The sequence below is a fragment of the Protobothrops mucrosquamatus genome, unplaced genomic scaffold (assembly GCF_001527695.2).
Source record: "Protobothrops mucrosquamatus isolate PMUCROS unplaced genomic scaffold, P.Mucros_1.0 scaffold3984, whole genome shotgun sequence".
NCBI classification, from domain to species: Eukaryota; Metazoa; Chordata; class Lepidosauria; order Squamata; family Viperidae; genus Protobothrops; species Protobothrops mucrosquamatus.
In genome coordinates, this window is record NW_015389922.1 from 39,092 (window position 1) to 54,041 (window position 14,950).

The 14,950-nt window shown below is 50.2% G+C and overlaps 1 protein-coding gene across 1 annotated transcript; it reads right to left on the reverse strand.

Moving 5' to 3' along the window:
- Positions 1-55: 55 nt before the first annotated feature.
- Positions 56-14,121, reverse strand: LOC107298449 (beta-catenin-like protein 1; the record flags this gene model as incomplete). Its single annotated transcript, XM_015827829.1, is given in 5 exon segments — positions 56-128; positions 1,021-1,158; positions 10,081-10,161; positions 12,052-12,149; positions 14,046-14,121. Coding segments are annotated over 5 exon segments (466 nt in total), but the record flags the coding sequence as incomplete, so codon positions are not given.
- Positions 14,122-14,950: the final 829 nt, after the last annotated feature.

The following is a 14,950-nucleotide window of genomic DNA, read 5'->3' on the forward strand; positions in this document are numbered from 1 at the left end:
GGGGGGGGGCTCTGAGTGAGCCCCCCCTTCCCTCCTTCCCCCCCCAGTGGCTCACCTTTGATGATGTGCCGGACGATCTTGATGGAGCTTCCGCGCATGTTCAGGATTTGATGCACCCTCTGGCGGATCTGGGGGGGGAAGGGGGGAGAAAAGGGGGGGAATAAAGGGGTCTCTGTTGGGGGGGCCAGAAAGTCCGCCTTTGGGGAAGCCAGCAGCGCCTCTGACTTACTCTGGGCCCTTACTCTGGGTAGTTTGAATTTTGTGCAATGACTTTAAAGTTTTTCATAATCACAACAGGAGTATTCGTTTGCTTTGTTGCATCTCACAACTGTTTGTGAGAAGGACGGCCATATAAATACAGAAACAAGCCAACTGGCAGCAATTGTGAGTCCTTTCTGGGGCAGCCCCCCTTGAGACCCCAGGGGAGCTCCTTTAAGGGGGGCTGAGGAAGGCTGCAGGACCCCCACTTCTGCAAAATGAAGCCCCGTGGTGGGCCGGGAACTGCAGACGCCACAAAGGAAGAGAGGCAGTTTGGTCTAGTGGTGAACGCACTAGAGAAAGTAAGGGGTGGTGAGTTCTAGTCCCGCCTTAGCCATGAAAGCCGGCTTGGTGACTCTGGGCCAATCCCCAGGAGACGGTGAGTTCTAGTCCCGCCTTAGGCAGGAAAGCCACTGGGTGACTCTGGGCCAGTCCTCTCTCTCTCTCTCAGCCCAGTCTACCTTGCAGGGTGGTTGTGCAGAAAATAGGTTATTTGTAAAAACAATAAAGGGGAGATGCTTCTAGTTCCATTTTAAACTGTATTTTATCAAATTTTATTTTAAACTGCTTTTATTAGACTTTGGTAATGATTTGTTATTGGAACTTTGCACTTTGATATGGCTCAAGGGCTAATCAATAAAGATTATTATTATTAATAAAGGGGAGATGCAAATAAAAAAATATCCATCAGTAAAAGGAGGGCGGAGGGCTGGGCCATGGGGGGGGGAGGGGAGGACGGAGGGCAGGGCTGGCCGGTCCTACCTGGGGGATGCTGGCGTTGCTGATCTCGGCCATGATGTAGCAGATGAGCTGCAGCACGAAGAGGCCGGCGTCCAGGCGCCGGAGGTAGAACTCCTCTTCCGTGTCGTCATCAATGATCTCCCCACGGCGCACCATGTCCTGAGAGGGGCAGCCAGTCGGAGTCAGAATCACAGAGTTGAAAGGGACCTCAGAGGTCTTCTAGTCCAACCCCCTCCTCAAGCAGGCAGAGTTCACAGGCGAAGAACTGAGTCCGTGCTTCCTTCACTTGGCAGAGCCTGTAACTTCTGAGGGGCCCTGGGTGGTTCTCTGAGCTGGGTGGTTTCCTTGCAGACGTTTCATGACCCAACTAGGGAACATCATCAATGCTAGAAGGGAGGAGGAGGAGGAGGAGGAACTGTGGGGTCCTTGGTGCTCTCTGAACATGGTGGTTTCCTTGCAGACGTTTCATGACCCAACTAGGGAACATCATCAGTGCTAAGAGGGGGGAGGAGAAAAAGGAGGAGGAGGAGGAGGACCAGGAAGTGGAGGAGGAGGTTGAAGAGGGGGAGGAAGAGGAGGAGGAGGTGGAGAAAGAGAAGGAGGAGGAGAAGGAGGAGAAGAGGAGGAGGGGGAGGAAGAGGAGGAAAACGAAGAGGAGGTGGAGATGGAGGAAGACAAGGAGGAAGAGGAGATGGAGGAGGAGAAAGCTGAAGAGGAGGTGGAGGAAGAGGAGGACGAGGAAGAGGAGGACGAGGAGAAGAAAGCAGAAGAGGAGGTGGAGGAGGACGAGGAGGAAGAGAAGGAGGAAGCCAAAGAGGAGGTGGAACAGGAGGAGGAACAGGAGGTGGAGGAGGAAGAGGAGGATGTGGAGGAGGAGGAAGCTGAAAGGTGGAGGAAGAGGAGGATGAGGAAGAGGAGGATGTGGAGAAGAAAGAAGAAGCAGAAGAGGAGGTGGTGGAGGAGGAGGAGGACTGTGGGGTCCTTGGTGCTCTCTGAACTTGCTCGTTTTCTTGTAGACCTTGCACGACCCAACTAACCTAATCAGTGCTTGGAGAGAGTGGGACACTGATGGTGTTCCCTAGAACCCCTTTCTCTTGCCCTTCCTCTTAGGGATGGTCCAGAGGCGGAAACAGGGACCTCTGGGAAGGCATCGGCATCAGCGCTGCCTCCGAGGCCCATAACCCGAGATGCCCTTCCCACCCACGACACACAAGCCGCAGCAACCTTCAGATTGCTCCTCAGCCTTGAGGTCAGAAGACCACAAAATAGATTTGGGGGTGGCGGAGAAGATCTTCTCTCATTCAAGGATTACCCTTCTGGGGCTCAACCGCCCTACGCCCAGAAAGGTGACTTTACATCCAAAGACGTTGACGGGAACTGAATTCGGTCTCACATCTCGGTCTTCTGCTCGTGTGGCACATCCAACATAGGGACTCTGTTTACGGGGCTCCCCGTCCTGGGACTGTCCTGGACACCCTCCCGAGATTCCGGCTGAACAAAAGGGCCTATGCTGCTTCTTTTGGGGTCCTTGCTCAGGAGACCAACGGAGGAGCTGCAGGTATCCTGCAAAGATGATCTCGAGAGGGACCTCGGAGTCCTAGTGGACGATCACTTGACCATGAGCCAGCAATGTGCAGCAGCAGCCAAAAAAGCTAACACAATCCTGGGTTGTATAAACAGAGGCATAGAAACAAGATTACGCGACGTATTAGTTCCACTTTATAAAACCCTAGTGAGGCCACACCTGGAACACTGCAGCCAATTTTGGTCACCACATTACAAAAAAGATGTTGAGAGTTTGGAAAAAGTTCAGACAAGAGCAACTAAGATGATCAAAGGCCTGGAGACTAAAACATGCAGGACTTGGGTTTGGCTAGTCTGAAGAAAAGAAGAAATAGGGGAGACATGACAGCAGTATTCCAGTATCTGAGGGGCTGCCACAAAGAAGAAGAGGGGGTCAAATTATTTCCAAAGCACCAGAGGGAAGGATGAGAAACAATGGATGGAAACTCATCAAGGAGAGAAGCAACCTGGAATTAAGGAGAAACTTCCTGACAGTGAAGACAATTAAGCAGTGGAACTCCTTGCTTCCAGAAATCATGGGCGCCCCATCACTGGTGGTTTTTAAGAAGAGACTGGACATTCACCTGTCTGAGATGGTGTAGGTTCTCCTGCTTGAGCAGGGGGCTGGACTAGAAGACCTCCAAGGCCCCTTCCAGCTCCTATTCTATTCTATTCTATTCTATTCTATTCTATTCTATTCTATATTTTCTATTCTATTCTATTCTATTCTATTCTATTCTATTCTATTCTATTCTATTCTATTCTATTCTATTCTATTCTATTCTATTCTATTCTATTTATTCCTTATTCTGTTCTGTTCTATATTCTATATTATTCTTTATTCTTTATTCTATTCTATTCTATTCTATTCTATTCTATTCTATTCTATTCTATTCTGTAATTCTATTCTATTCTATTCTATTCTATTCTATTCTACTTATTCCTTATTCTGTTCTGTTCTATATTCTATATTATTCTTTATTCTATTCTATTCTATTCTATTCTATTCTATTCTATTCTATTCTACTTATTCCTTATTCTGTTCTGTTCTATATTCTATATTATTCTTTATTCTTTATTCTATTCTATTCTATTCTATTCTATTCTATTCTATTCCACTCCACTCCTTTTCATATATTCCATTCCATTCTCTATTCCACTCCACTCTTCTAATTTTCATTCCCTTGTAGCACTTTCTCCCTTTTGATCACATTGTCAGCCACCCACAGTCGCGCTGTCAGTGAGATGGATGCCACCCAAATTGAAATAACGAAATAAAGAAACTCCGGGGAGTTACAGCTGAGGACCCAGAGAGCCCGTCTCACTCCAGGGAGAAGCACCCTTGTTAGGAACCCAACTCTGTGCAGAAACGCAGGCTGCCCCCTCGCAAAATGGGCCCCGAGACCCTCCCCAGCTGCAAACCCCCCCCCAGGTGCCGCCTTGGCAGCAGCAGCTCCCTCCGCAGCTGACCTTTTGCTAGCCTCGTGCTGGGATGTTGTTCCGCCAGCCCAGATCTCCTTGGCCCCGTGGTGGGCCTGATTTATGACACGGTGGCCCAGCAAGTGGGCACGCTCCGCTGGGGCTGTTTTCCATCATTTGAGGCAGAGCCTGGCAAGGAGGAAGCCCATTGCAAGGCTACTGAATAACAGGATAACAAGAGTTGGAAGGGACCTTGGAGGTCATCCAGTCCAACCCCCTGCTCAGGCAGGAAACCCTATACCATTTCAGACAAAGGGCTGTCCAGTCTCTTCTTAAAAATCTCCAGTGTTGGAGCACCCCACCGCTTCTGGTGGCAAGCTGTTCCACTGGTTAATTGTCCTCCCTGTCAGGAAGTTTCTCCTTAGTTCCAGATTGCTTCTCTCCTTGATGAGTTTCCATCCGTTGCTTCTTGTCCTGCCTTCAGGCGCCTTGGAGAATAAGTTGACCCTCCCATCTTTGGGGCAGCCTCTCAAATATTGGAAGACTGCTATCATGTCTCCCCTATTTCTTCTCTTCTCTTGTTTGTTGTTGTTGTTAGTTGTGAAGTCATGTCCGACCCATCGTGACCCCATGGACAATGTTCCTCCAGGCCTTCCTGTCCTCTACCACCTTCTGGAGTCCACTGAAGCTCCCACCTGCTGCTTCAGGGACTCCCTCCAGCCCCCTCCTTCTCTGTCGTCCCCTTCTTCTCTTGCCCTCCGTCTTTCCCAGCATCAGGCTCTTCTCCAGGGAGTCCTTCCTTCTCCTTAGGTGGCCAAAGGACTTGAGTTTCCACTTCAGGATCTGGCCTTCCAAAGAGCAGTCGGGGTTGATCTCCTCCAGGACTGACCGATTGGATCGCCTTGCAGTCCAGGGGACTCGCAGGAGTCTTCTCCAGCACCAGAGTTCTCTTCTTTAGACCAGCCGGACCCAAGTCCTGCAGCCGTCCTTCGTATGTTTTGGTCTCCAGGTCTTGGATCCTCTTAGTTGCTCTTCTCTGCACTCTTTCCAGAGCCTCAACATCTCAACACTGCGGCGGGAAGGAGGGAGGGCATTCAGGGGTCTTCTGCTAAGTGGGGGCACCCCGACCTGGGGCACCCACCTAGGAGAGCTGAAGCTGATCCGAAGGGCCCAGAAAGGTCTCTGAGATGTGTCCAAGGTCCACCACACAAGGCCTCTTTGCTAGACCCCCAGCCTTCTTTTCCGGCTCTCCCTTCTTTCCCCTCTGGGAAGGGGTGACTCTCCGCTCTCTTGATCCAGTGCAGGCAGTCCTCACCTTACAACAGTTCGTTTAGTGACCGTTCCAAGTTACGACAGCACTGAAAAAAAGAGACTTAGGACCGCTTTTCCCACTGACGTCCGTTGCAGCATCTCCACGTCCACACAAACAAAAATCAGATGTTTTTGGCAACCGCCTCGTGCTTATGACGGTCGCCGTGTCCTTGGGGGGGGGTGTCACGTGATCCCCCTTTTATGGCCTTCTGACCAGCAAAGCCAATGGGGGGGAGCCTGATTCACTTAACGACCGTGTGACTGGCTTAACAATTGCAGTGATTCACTTAACAACGCTGGGAAGTAAAGGATGCAAAATGGGGGCAAAACTCACTTAGCCATTGTCTCGCTTAGCAACCGGGTTCAACTGTGGTCGTAAGTCGAGGATTATTTGTAAAAAAATAAATAAATTATATTTGCGATGCAGATTCACGTTGGTCATCTTCCTGTTAACGATTTCAGACTGTGCATTCTACGTTTTGTTATTTTATTCCTCTGTTCCTTTTTATTAAAAAGTGGATGTGCCATAGAGAAATAATAATAATATTAATAATATTAATATTAATATTAATATTAATAATAATAACAACAACAACAATAATAATAATAAAGTTGGAAGGGACCTTGGAGGTCATCTAGTCCAACCCCCTGCTCAAGCAGAAAACCCTACACCATTTCAGACAAATGGCTGTCCAGTCTCTTCTTAAAAACTTCCAGTGTTGGAGCATTCAGAGCTTCTGGAGGCAGGTAGTTCCACTGGTTAATTGTTCTAACTGTCAGGAAGTTTCTCCTTAGTTCCAGGTTGCTTCTCTCCTTGATCAGTTTCCATCCGTAACAAAATAAATCAGGAGGCCAAACTGATGGGGGGGGAAGAGGAAGGGTCTCTGCCTTCCCCACCTCACCCAAGGGCCAGGAAACTAGGAAGAAGCCTCAGCTGGGTGAATCCTGCTAGCCATCAAACCCTCCCCCCAGTGTTAATTGCTCTCAGTGCCAATACCAAGCCCCCCCCACTTCCCCCCCCTCTAAACTGTCAGGATACCACATCCTGATGAGCGCTCAGGTGCCATCCTTCTCCGCCGTGAGATGCCTGGTGCTGATGGGATGAGACAGCACCGAGATGGGCTCCCGTGATGCTCAGCAGCCTTTCCTGCCGCTAATGAGGCTGGACTGACAGCAGGAAGGAGGAAGGGGACCCCAGCCCACCCCCCAAACCCCCCCTCGGGCCTCGGAGTCTCCTTTCTCAACAGCCCGCTTTCAGACGTCATGGGAGCTCCATCACTGGAGGTTTTTAAGAAGAGACCACTAGACAGTCACCTGTCTGAGATGGTATAGGTTCTCCTGCTCGAGCAGGGGGCTGGACTAGAAGACCTCCAAGGTCCCTTCCAGCTCCTGTTCTATTCTATTCTATTCTATTCTATTCTATTCTATTCTATTCTATTCTATTCTATTCTATTCATAATAATAATAACAACAACAACAACAAAGTTGGAAGGGACCTTGGAGGTCATCTAGTCCAACCCCCTGCTCAGGCAGGAAACCCATACCTATTCTATTCTATTCTATTCTATTCTATTCTATTCTATTCTATTCTATTCTATTCTATTCTTTATTTCTATTCTATTCTATTCTATATTTCTATTCTATTCTATTCTATTCTTTATTTCTATTCTATTCTATTCCATTCTATTCTATTCTTTATTTCTATTCTATTCTATTCTATTCTATTCTTTATTTTTATTCTATTCTATTCTATTCCATTCTATTCTATTCTTTATTTCTATTCTATTCTATTCTATTCTATTATATTCTTTATTTCTATTCTATTCTATTTTATTCTACTCTATTCTTTTCTATTCCATTCTATTCTATTCTTTATTTCTATTCTATTCTATTCTATTCTATTCTATTCTATTCTATTCTATTCTATTCTATTCTATATTTCTATTCTATTCTATTCTATTCTTTATTTCTATTCTATTCTATTCTATTCTATTCTATTCTATTCTATTCTATTCTATTCCATTCTATTCTATTCCATTCTATTCTTTATTTCTATTCTATTCTATTCTATTCTATTCTATTCTATTTCATTCTTTATTCCATTCTCTATTCCATTCCATTCCACTCTACTCCACTCCACTCCATTCCATTCTTCTAATTTTCATTCCCTTGTAGCGCTTTCTCACTTTTGATCATTCCATTCCATTCCATTCCATTCCATATTTTCTCTTCTCTTCTCTTCTCTTCTCTTCTCTTCTCTTCTCTTCTCTTCTCTTCTCTTCTCTTCTCTTCTCTCCAGTCCGTTCAAGAAAAGTCACAGAATAGGGCCAAATTCACATAAGAACTGTCTCTCTTAGCAACAGACATTTTGGCCTCCACTGTGGTCGTAAGCTGAGGACTGCCTGCGCACGGGCTGTTCCTATGGATCCTCAGCCCCTGCACCGCTGCCCCTGACCCGCCCTGTCCGGCCCTCTGCAGCCCCCTGCCCGCTCAGGCGCCTTCCAATCAGGCGACCCGCGGCTGGTGGTCTCTCCCCCTCCCCCCCCTCCCGGCTGCCCTGGCAGGATCCCATTTCTGCCTTGGGAGGTGGCGGCGCAATTATCATCTCATTTAGGAGCCATTAGCATGCAAAATGCCCAGAGAGAACGTTTTATTGAATCAACCTGCTGAGCATAATTTCCACACGGAACTGAGGAATAATGTATTAAGCCATCGCCTGCCTCAGTCGCCCTTCCGTTAATGGAGGCTGCCTGTCGCCCGTGCCCTCCTCCGCCTCTGGACCTCTGGGGAGGGTGGGGGGGGAGAGGAAGCTGGTCCCCTCCTCCACCCTCCCCCCCAAGAAAAGAGGGGTGGTGGCAGGGAGCCCAACGCCTTTCCTCCGTGGCCTTCCGTGGCTCCCTCCGCCCAGCCCTTCGTTGCGGCAACCCTGAATGGCAGGAAAACAGCCTCTACACCAGGAGTAGTCAACCTTGGCTCCTTTATGACTCGTGGACTCCAACTCCCAGAATTCCTGAGCCAGCATGGGGGAACTATGGCCCCCTCATGACTCGTGGACTTCAACTCCCAGAATTCCTCAGCCAGCATGGGGGAACTATGGCCCCCTCATGACTCGTGGACTTCAACTCCCAGAATTCCTGAGCCAGCATGGCTTAGTTTGGAAACCTCTCCCTTTCCCCTCAGCATGGCTGGCTCAGGAATTCTGGGAGTTGAAGTCCACGAGTCATCAAAGAGCCAAGGTTGCCGACCCCTGGTCTAGACTCTAGGCCTAGGGTAAGGGTCTTCAAACTTGGCCCTTTTATGACTGGTGGACTTCAACTCCCAGAATTCCTGAGCCAGCCATGCTGAGGGGAAAGGGAGAGGTTTCCAAACTGAGCCAGGCTGGCTCAGGAATTCTGGGAGTTGAAGTCCACGAGTCATGAAGAGGCCATAGTTCCCCCATGCTGCCTCAGGAATTCTGGGAGTTGAAGTCCACCAGTCATAAAAGAGCCAAGGTTGCCTACTCCTGATCTACACAACCGTCTCCCCACCAAATGGATAGGAGCCCAGCGGGGCACAAGCAACACAAACCCTAAAAAGAGTGTCACTGCCAGGCATCAGGAACATCTCAGAATCTACAACAACCACATGGCATCAGCGTAGCACACAAGCCAACGAAAGCCCTTCGCAACATCCTACACAAACGCAAAGACCCCGCAGCCGCAGAAGAAAAAACAGGAGTCATTAGCAACCCGCGGTGTAAGGACTGCGGCAGCCCCGACGGAGGACAAAGAGGCAGGAGGCCGGGCAACACACATCCGTGAAGACGGGAGCAAAGCTCCTTAACTGCACAACACTTGGACAGACGGGGAAACTGAGACCAGCGCAGGCCAGGCTAGGCCCAAGAACGCCAGGGAGTTTCTAGAAGCCTTCCGACAGGTCGGCCGTCCCGGGACACGTAGGCCTTAACAAGCTCTGCAGAGGATGCAAAAGGGACCCTCACCCAGCCCCAGAAGGGAAGGAGAAGAGCAAAATCAGTACCTAGATTAACTCCAAGGTTAACATCAGACCAGCATTGAGGTAAGCAAGGCCCCAATGGAGAAGCTGCCAAAGAAGCCAGCAGCCCAACCAAAGAATCTCTAAGACCAGCCCCAACGACACTGACAGGGCAAGAGGCCAGGATATAAACTGGCAGCAAACTGCACTCCTTACATGCACTGATGATGTTCCCTAGTTGGGTCATGAAACGTCTGCAAGGAAACAAGCAAGCTCAGAGAGCACCAAGGACCCCACCGTCCTCCTCCTCCTCCTCCATCTCCTTTCTAGAACTGATGTTGTGCCCTAGTTGGGTCATAAAATGTCTGCAAGAAAACCACCCAGCTCAGAGAACACCCAGGGCCTCACTTTCTTTCTCTTCCTCCTCCTCCTCTCTGCAAACCCACCTCCCTTCTAGCACTAATGATGTTCCCTAGTTGGATCATGAAACGTCTATGAGAAAACAACCACGGGACCCCCCAGTCTCTCCTCCTCCTCCTCCTCCTCCTCCTCCTCCTCCTCCACCACCACTCTGCAAACCCCTCTTCCTTCCATCACTGATGATGTTACCCAGCTGGGTCAAGAAATGTCTACCAGAAAGCCACCCAGCTCAGAGAGCACCCGGGTCGGACCCCCCAGTTCAACTCTGGGCTCCAGAGATTCCCTCCTTAGGGGTTTCTGACGTGTGTGCCCCTCAGGAGGCAGCTGCGGGGGAGAGCCGTGCTGCTTCTCTAGATCTCCAAAGCCTGGGGGGGGGGGGAAGAAAGGAGGACTTACATGCTTTTCCCCTTCGATCTTCTTATCGGCCACCTGCATGGCATCCAGGTATTTGAAATAGAGCTCCATCAGCCGGTCCACCTGGGGGAGAAAAAAACATTTCTCTGGGTTGGTGTGTTTCTTTCTGCGTCTGCCCGTCTCTTCTTCCGCATGCAGGCAAGGAATCTCGGCCTTTCCATGCGGGTCTCCCCGGGTCTTCTTCCCGGTGACAGAGGGCCTCAGCATAGAAGGAAAGGTTGCTGGAATTGGGTCTGTCTAGTTTAATGAAGAGAAGGACGAGGGGGGACATGATAGCAGCCTTCCAATATCTCAGGGGCTGCCCCAAAGAAGAGGGAGTCAAGCTCTTCTCCAAAGCCCCTGAAGGCAGGACAAGAAGCAACGGATGGAAACTCACCAAGGAGAGAAGCAACCTGGAACTAAGGAGAAACTTCCTGACAGTGAGAACAATTAACCAGTGGAACAACCTGCCTCCAGAAGCTCTGAATGCTCCAACACTGGAAGTTTTTATGAAGAGACTGGACAGCCATTTGTCTGAAATGGTGTAGGGTTTCCTGCCTGAGCAGGGGGTTGGACTAGATGACCTCCAAGGTCCCTTCCAACTTTACTACTATTACTACAACACTGGAAGTTTTTTACTACAACACTGGAAGTTTTTAAGAAGAGACTGGATAGCCATTTGTCCGAAATGGTGTAGGGTTTCCTGCCTGAGCAGGGGGTTGGACTAGATGACCTCCAAAGTCTCTTCCAGCTCTGTTATTCTGTTGTTCTGTTAGGGAGAGAAGCACCCTAAAACTAAGGAGAAACTTCCTGACTGTTAGAACAATTAATCCGTGGAACAACCTGCCTCCAGAAGCGGTGAAGGCTCCAACACTTTTAAAGAAGAGACTGGACAGCCATTGGTCTGAAATGGTATAGGGTTTCCTGCCTGAGCAGGGGGTTGGACTGGATGACCTCCAAGGTCCCTTCCAACTCTTATTATTATTATTATTACTACTATTATGATAGCTCCATTCAGCCCTCCTGGCTGGCAGCCACGGACCAGCCTTTCTCCCTCCTCCGTAAATTCCAGGGGAGGGAAAAATATCAGCTCTAATGAAAGTGGGAAAAGCACATTCACGGCCTAAGGACAGATCCAGCGGGGGCGCCTTGGGACACGCTTGGCAAAGGCGCCCCTGGAAGCGTCCTTCGTCTTCCCGTGGCTGCCTCCCCCTTGCGCTGCCTCTGATGTTCAGAACTGACACTCATTTTGATCCAAAGTTATTTGCACAGACCTGGTGAGGCCCGGTCGATTAATGCTGTCAACACGGGCTGAGAGGCCGGCTGGGACAAGAAGGGAGGAACCAGGGGCTGCACGGCTGCGGAAACAGCCGCGGGGAAGGAGGGAGGGAAGGAGGGCTGCCAGCCTCTGGGCACCTCCTGGGCAGCCCAGCCAGGAAGCAGGGTGCCCACTGGCACAGCGGTCCTTCCTTGTTGAGATTCTAGAAAGAGTGCAGAGAAGAGCAACAAAGATGATCAGGGGACTGGAGGCTAAAACATACAAAGAATGGTTGCTGGAATTGGGAATGTCTAGTTTAACAAAGAGAAGGACGAGGGGGACATGATAGCAGGGTTGCAGTATCTCAGGGGCTGCCCCAAAGAAAAGGGAGTCAAGCTGTTCTCCAAAGCACCTGAAGGCAGGACAAGAAGCAACAGGTGGAAACTAACCAAGGAGAGAAGCAACCTGGAATTAAGGAGAAACTTCCTGACAGTGAGAACAATTAACCAGGGGAACAACCTGCCACCAGAAGCGGTGAACGCTCCAACACTGGAAGTTTTTAAGAAGAGACTGGACAGCCATTTGTCCGAAATGGTATAGGGTTTCCTGCCTGAGCAGGGGGTTGGACTAGATGACCTCCAAGGTCCCTTCCAACTTTATCAATATTATTATTATTTCTTTGTCAGAGCTGGCCTCCTAGTTGCCCCACCGCTCACCTTCTCGCTGTCGTTCTCCGTGAACTTGTTGAGCAGCCTTGTCCTCTGCTGAGCCCGCAGGTTTCGGAGGAGGGAGGCCAGGATGGAGCAGATGTGCTCTGGGGACAGAGGGGGGGGGGAGGAGAAAGGGGGGGAGAAAAACAAGAGATGAGTATGGAACAATTTATTTCTTTTGATTTATGTCTGTGGGGGTTTTCTCAGTCATCCAGGTTGTGGTTGTCCCAAGGGGTTTTTTTTTTAGGAGGAAAATGGACTTTCTCGTTTTTTTCTCCTTGAAGGCATTTCGCTTCCCATCCCAGAAGCTTCTTCAGGTTCTGACCGAATGGTGGGGAAGGGAAGGATTTATACTCCTTGCAGACAGCTGGTCCTTTGCCTTCTTCTACAGCAGGGGGTCTTCAAACTTGGCTCTTTTATGACTGGTGGACTTCAACTCCCAGAATTGGGGACTTCAACCCCCAGCATGTCTGGCTGAGGAATTCTGGGAGTTGAAGTCCACAAGTCACAAAAGGGCCAGGTTTGAAGTCCCCTGGTATAGGTAAGTCCTCAAATTAACAGAGGGAGAGAGTCAAGATCACGTGAAGTGTTGATACCACTTTACAAGGCCTTGGTAAGGCCACACTTGGAATATGGCAGCCGGTTTTGGTCACCACGATGTAAAAAAGATGTTGAGACTCTTGAAAGAGTGCAGAGAAGAGCAACAAATATGATCAGGGGACTGGAGGTTAAAACATATAAGGAAAGGCTGCTGGAATTGGGCATGTCTAGTTTAACGAAGAGAAGGACCAGGGGGGACATGATCATCTTCCAATATTTGAGGGTCTGCCACAGATAAGAGGGGAGAGTCCACCTATTCTCCAAAGGAAGGCAGGACAAGAAGCAACGGATGGAAACTAACCAAGGAGAGAAGCAACCTAGAATTAAGGAGACATTTCCTGACAGTTGGAACAATTAACCAGTGGAACTGCTTGCCACCAGAAGTGCTTCACCACTGGAGGCTTTTAAGAAGAGACTGGACAGCCACCTTCGGCCTGAGCAGGGGCTTGGACTAGAAGACCCCTGAGATCCCTTCCAACCTTGTTATTCTGTTATTTTCTTTTCCCAGCCCAGGCCGAGGTCTCTCTGGGAGAGAGAAGCTCTGGAAGAGCTGGAACCGGCTGGCTAAAGCCCACCCCCCAAAAGCCTGGCCTTGGCAGCCCCTCCCATGCCCAGCCCCAGACAAACAAGCCCACCCCTCAAATCCTCCCTTCTCCTCCCGCTTGGATACTTGGGGCTGAAAACGCCAAGGGAATGGAGGACCCCTCGGCCTAAACTGCCTCCCCTGCCTTCCGGAAGAGAGACGCTCGCCTCGGTTTCCCCAGAGGTTAATTTATTCTGCTTCTGTTGATTCACGATGAAGGCTTTAAGGCTGAAAAATGCAGCGGGAGAACAAAAAAACTCAGAAAGAGAAAGAAAGAAAGGAAAAAAAAACAAAACCCTGCTGGAGACGAGCATCGTGCAGGGATTTAAGGGCAGAGGGAAAGGGGGCTGCGAGACCAAAGGGACCCTCGGGGGCTTCCAGCGCCCAGACGAGTCGGTGGGGCAGCTTTTCTGCCCTTAAGGTGGACAGGTGGGGCGGGGGCTCCTCCACCTGACTGACTTGGCTGCCCTGCCAGAGGGGGTCAGGATTGGCCGTATTTTACAGGAAAACTGCCAGCGGCCAAAAAAGGATCGTTTCCTCCTTGCGGTCAAGACAGTTAGCGGGCACTTTGGCAGCAAGACCTGCGCCCCGGGGGCCACCAGCAGATGCCATCACTTGCACGCTGACGGTTGTCTTAATCTTCCTGCTCCAATAAGACTAAGTCTGAAGTGTAGCTACGCCTCTGCTGTGCAAGAGCACCCCAGTTTTAGACTTAGTCTCTTGCTCGACAGACGCGTATTTGCACCCCCTTTTGGCAAGACCCCCCCACACACACACACAACTCAAGCCATGGACACGCCGCACCCTCCTGCTGCACCATGGACCGAGGCCGGGCCCAGACGCTGAAAGCTGGGCTTGCTGTGCGGACGGGCGTGAAAGTTTTCGGCCTGCATGGTGCCCACTTTCCACGCACCAGGGAGCTGGAAGTGGGCTGGGGGGGGGGAGGGAGAGTGCTTTTGGAAGGAAAAGGGGAGGCAATAAGCCCCCTTTTCTGGAGGAGATCAGTCCGAGACTTGATTGTCAGAGGGGAGAAAGATGGTGCAGTCAAGAGACCCTGTTCAAAGATACGCAGGCTTGGGGTGCCTGCGTCTGGTGTGCATGCTCCTTTTAAGGAGTTGCATGTACACACGGGAGGGGAGGGGGCAGAAGAAGGTCAGCGAGATGGCTTGCAAAGGGGGATATTTGTAGTTCGGGGTTGAAATGACCGGTCCTTGGTGCTCTCTGAGCTGGGTGGTTTCCTTGCAGACTTTTCATGACCCAACTAGGGAACATCATCAGTACTAGAAGGGAAGAGGAGGAGGAGGAGGAGGAGGAGGAGGAGGACTGAGGGGTCCTGGGTGCTCTCTGAGCTGGGTGGTTTCCTTGCAGACGTTTCATGACCCAACTAGGGAACATCATCAGTGCTAGAAGGGAAGAAGAGGAGGAAGAGGAGGAGGAGGAGGAGGAGGACTGTGGGGTCCTTGGTGCTCTCTGAGCTGGGTGGTTTTCTTGCAGATATTTCATCACCTAACTAGGGAACATCATCAGTGCTAGAAGGGAGGTGAGGAGGAGGAGGAGGAGGAGGAGGAGGAAGGGGCGAGGGAGGAAGAGGAGGACTGTGCAGTTCCTGGTCCTCTCTGAGCTGGGTGGTTTTCTTACAGACCTTTCATGACCCAACTAGGGAACATCATCAGAGCTAGAAGGGAGGGGGTTTTGCAGAGAAGAGGAGGAGGAGGACAATCA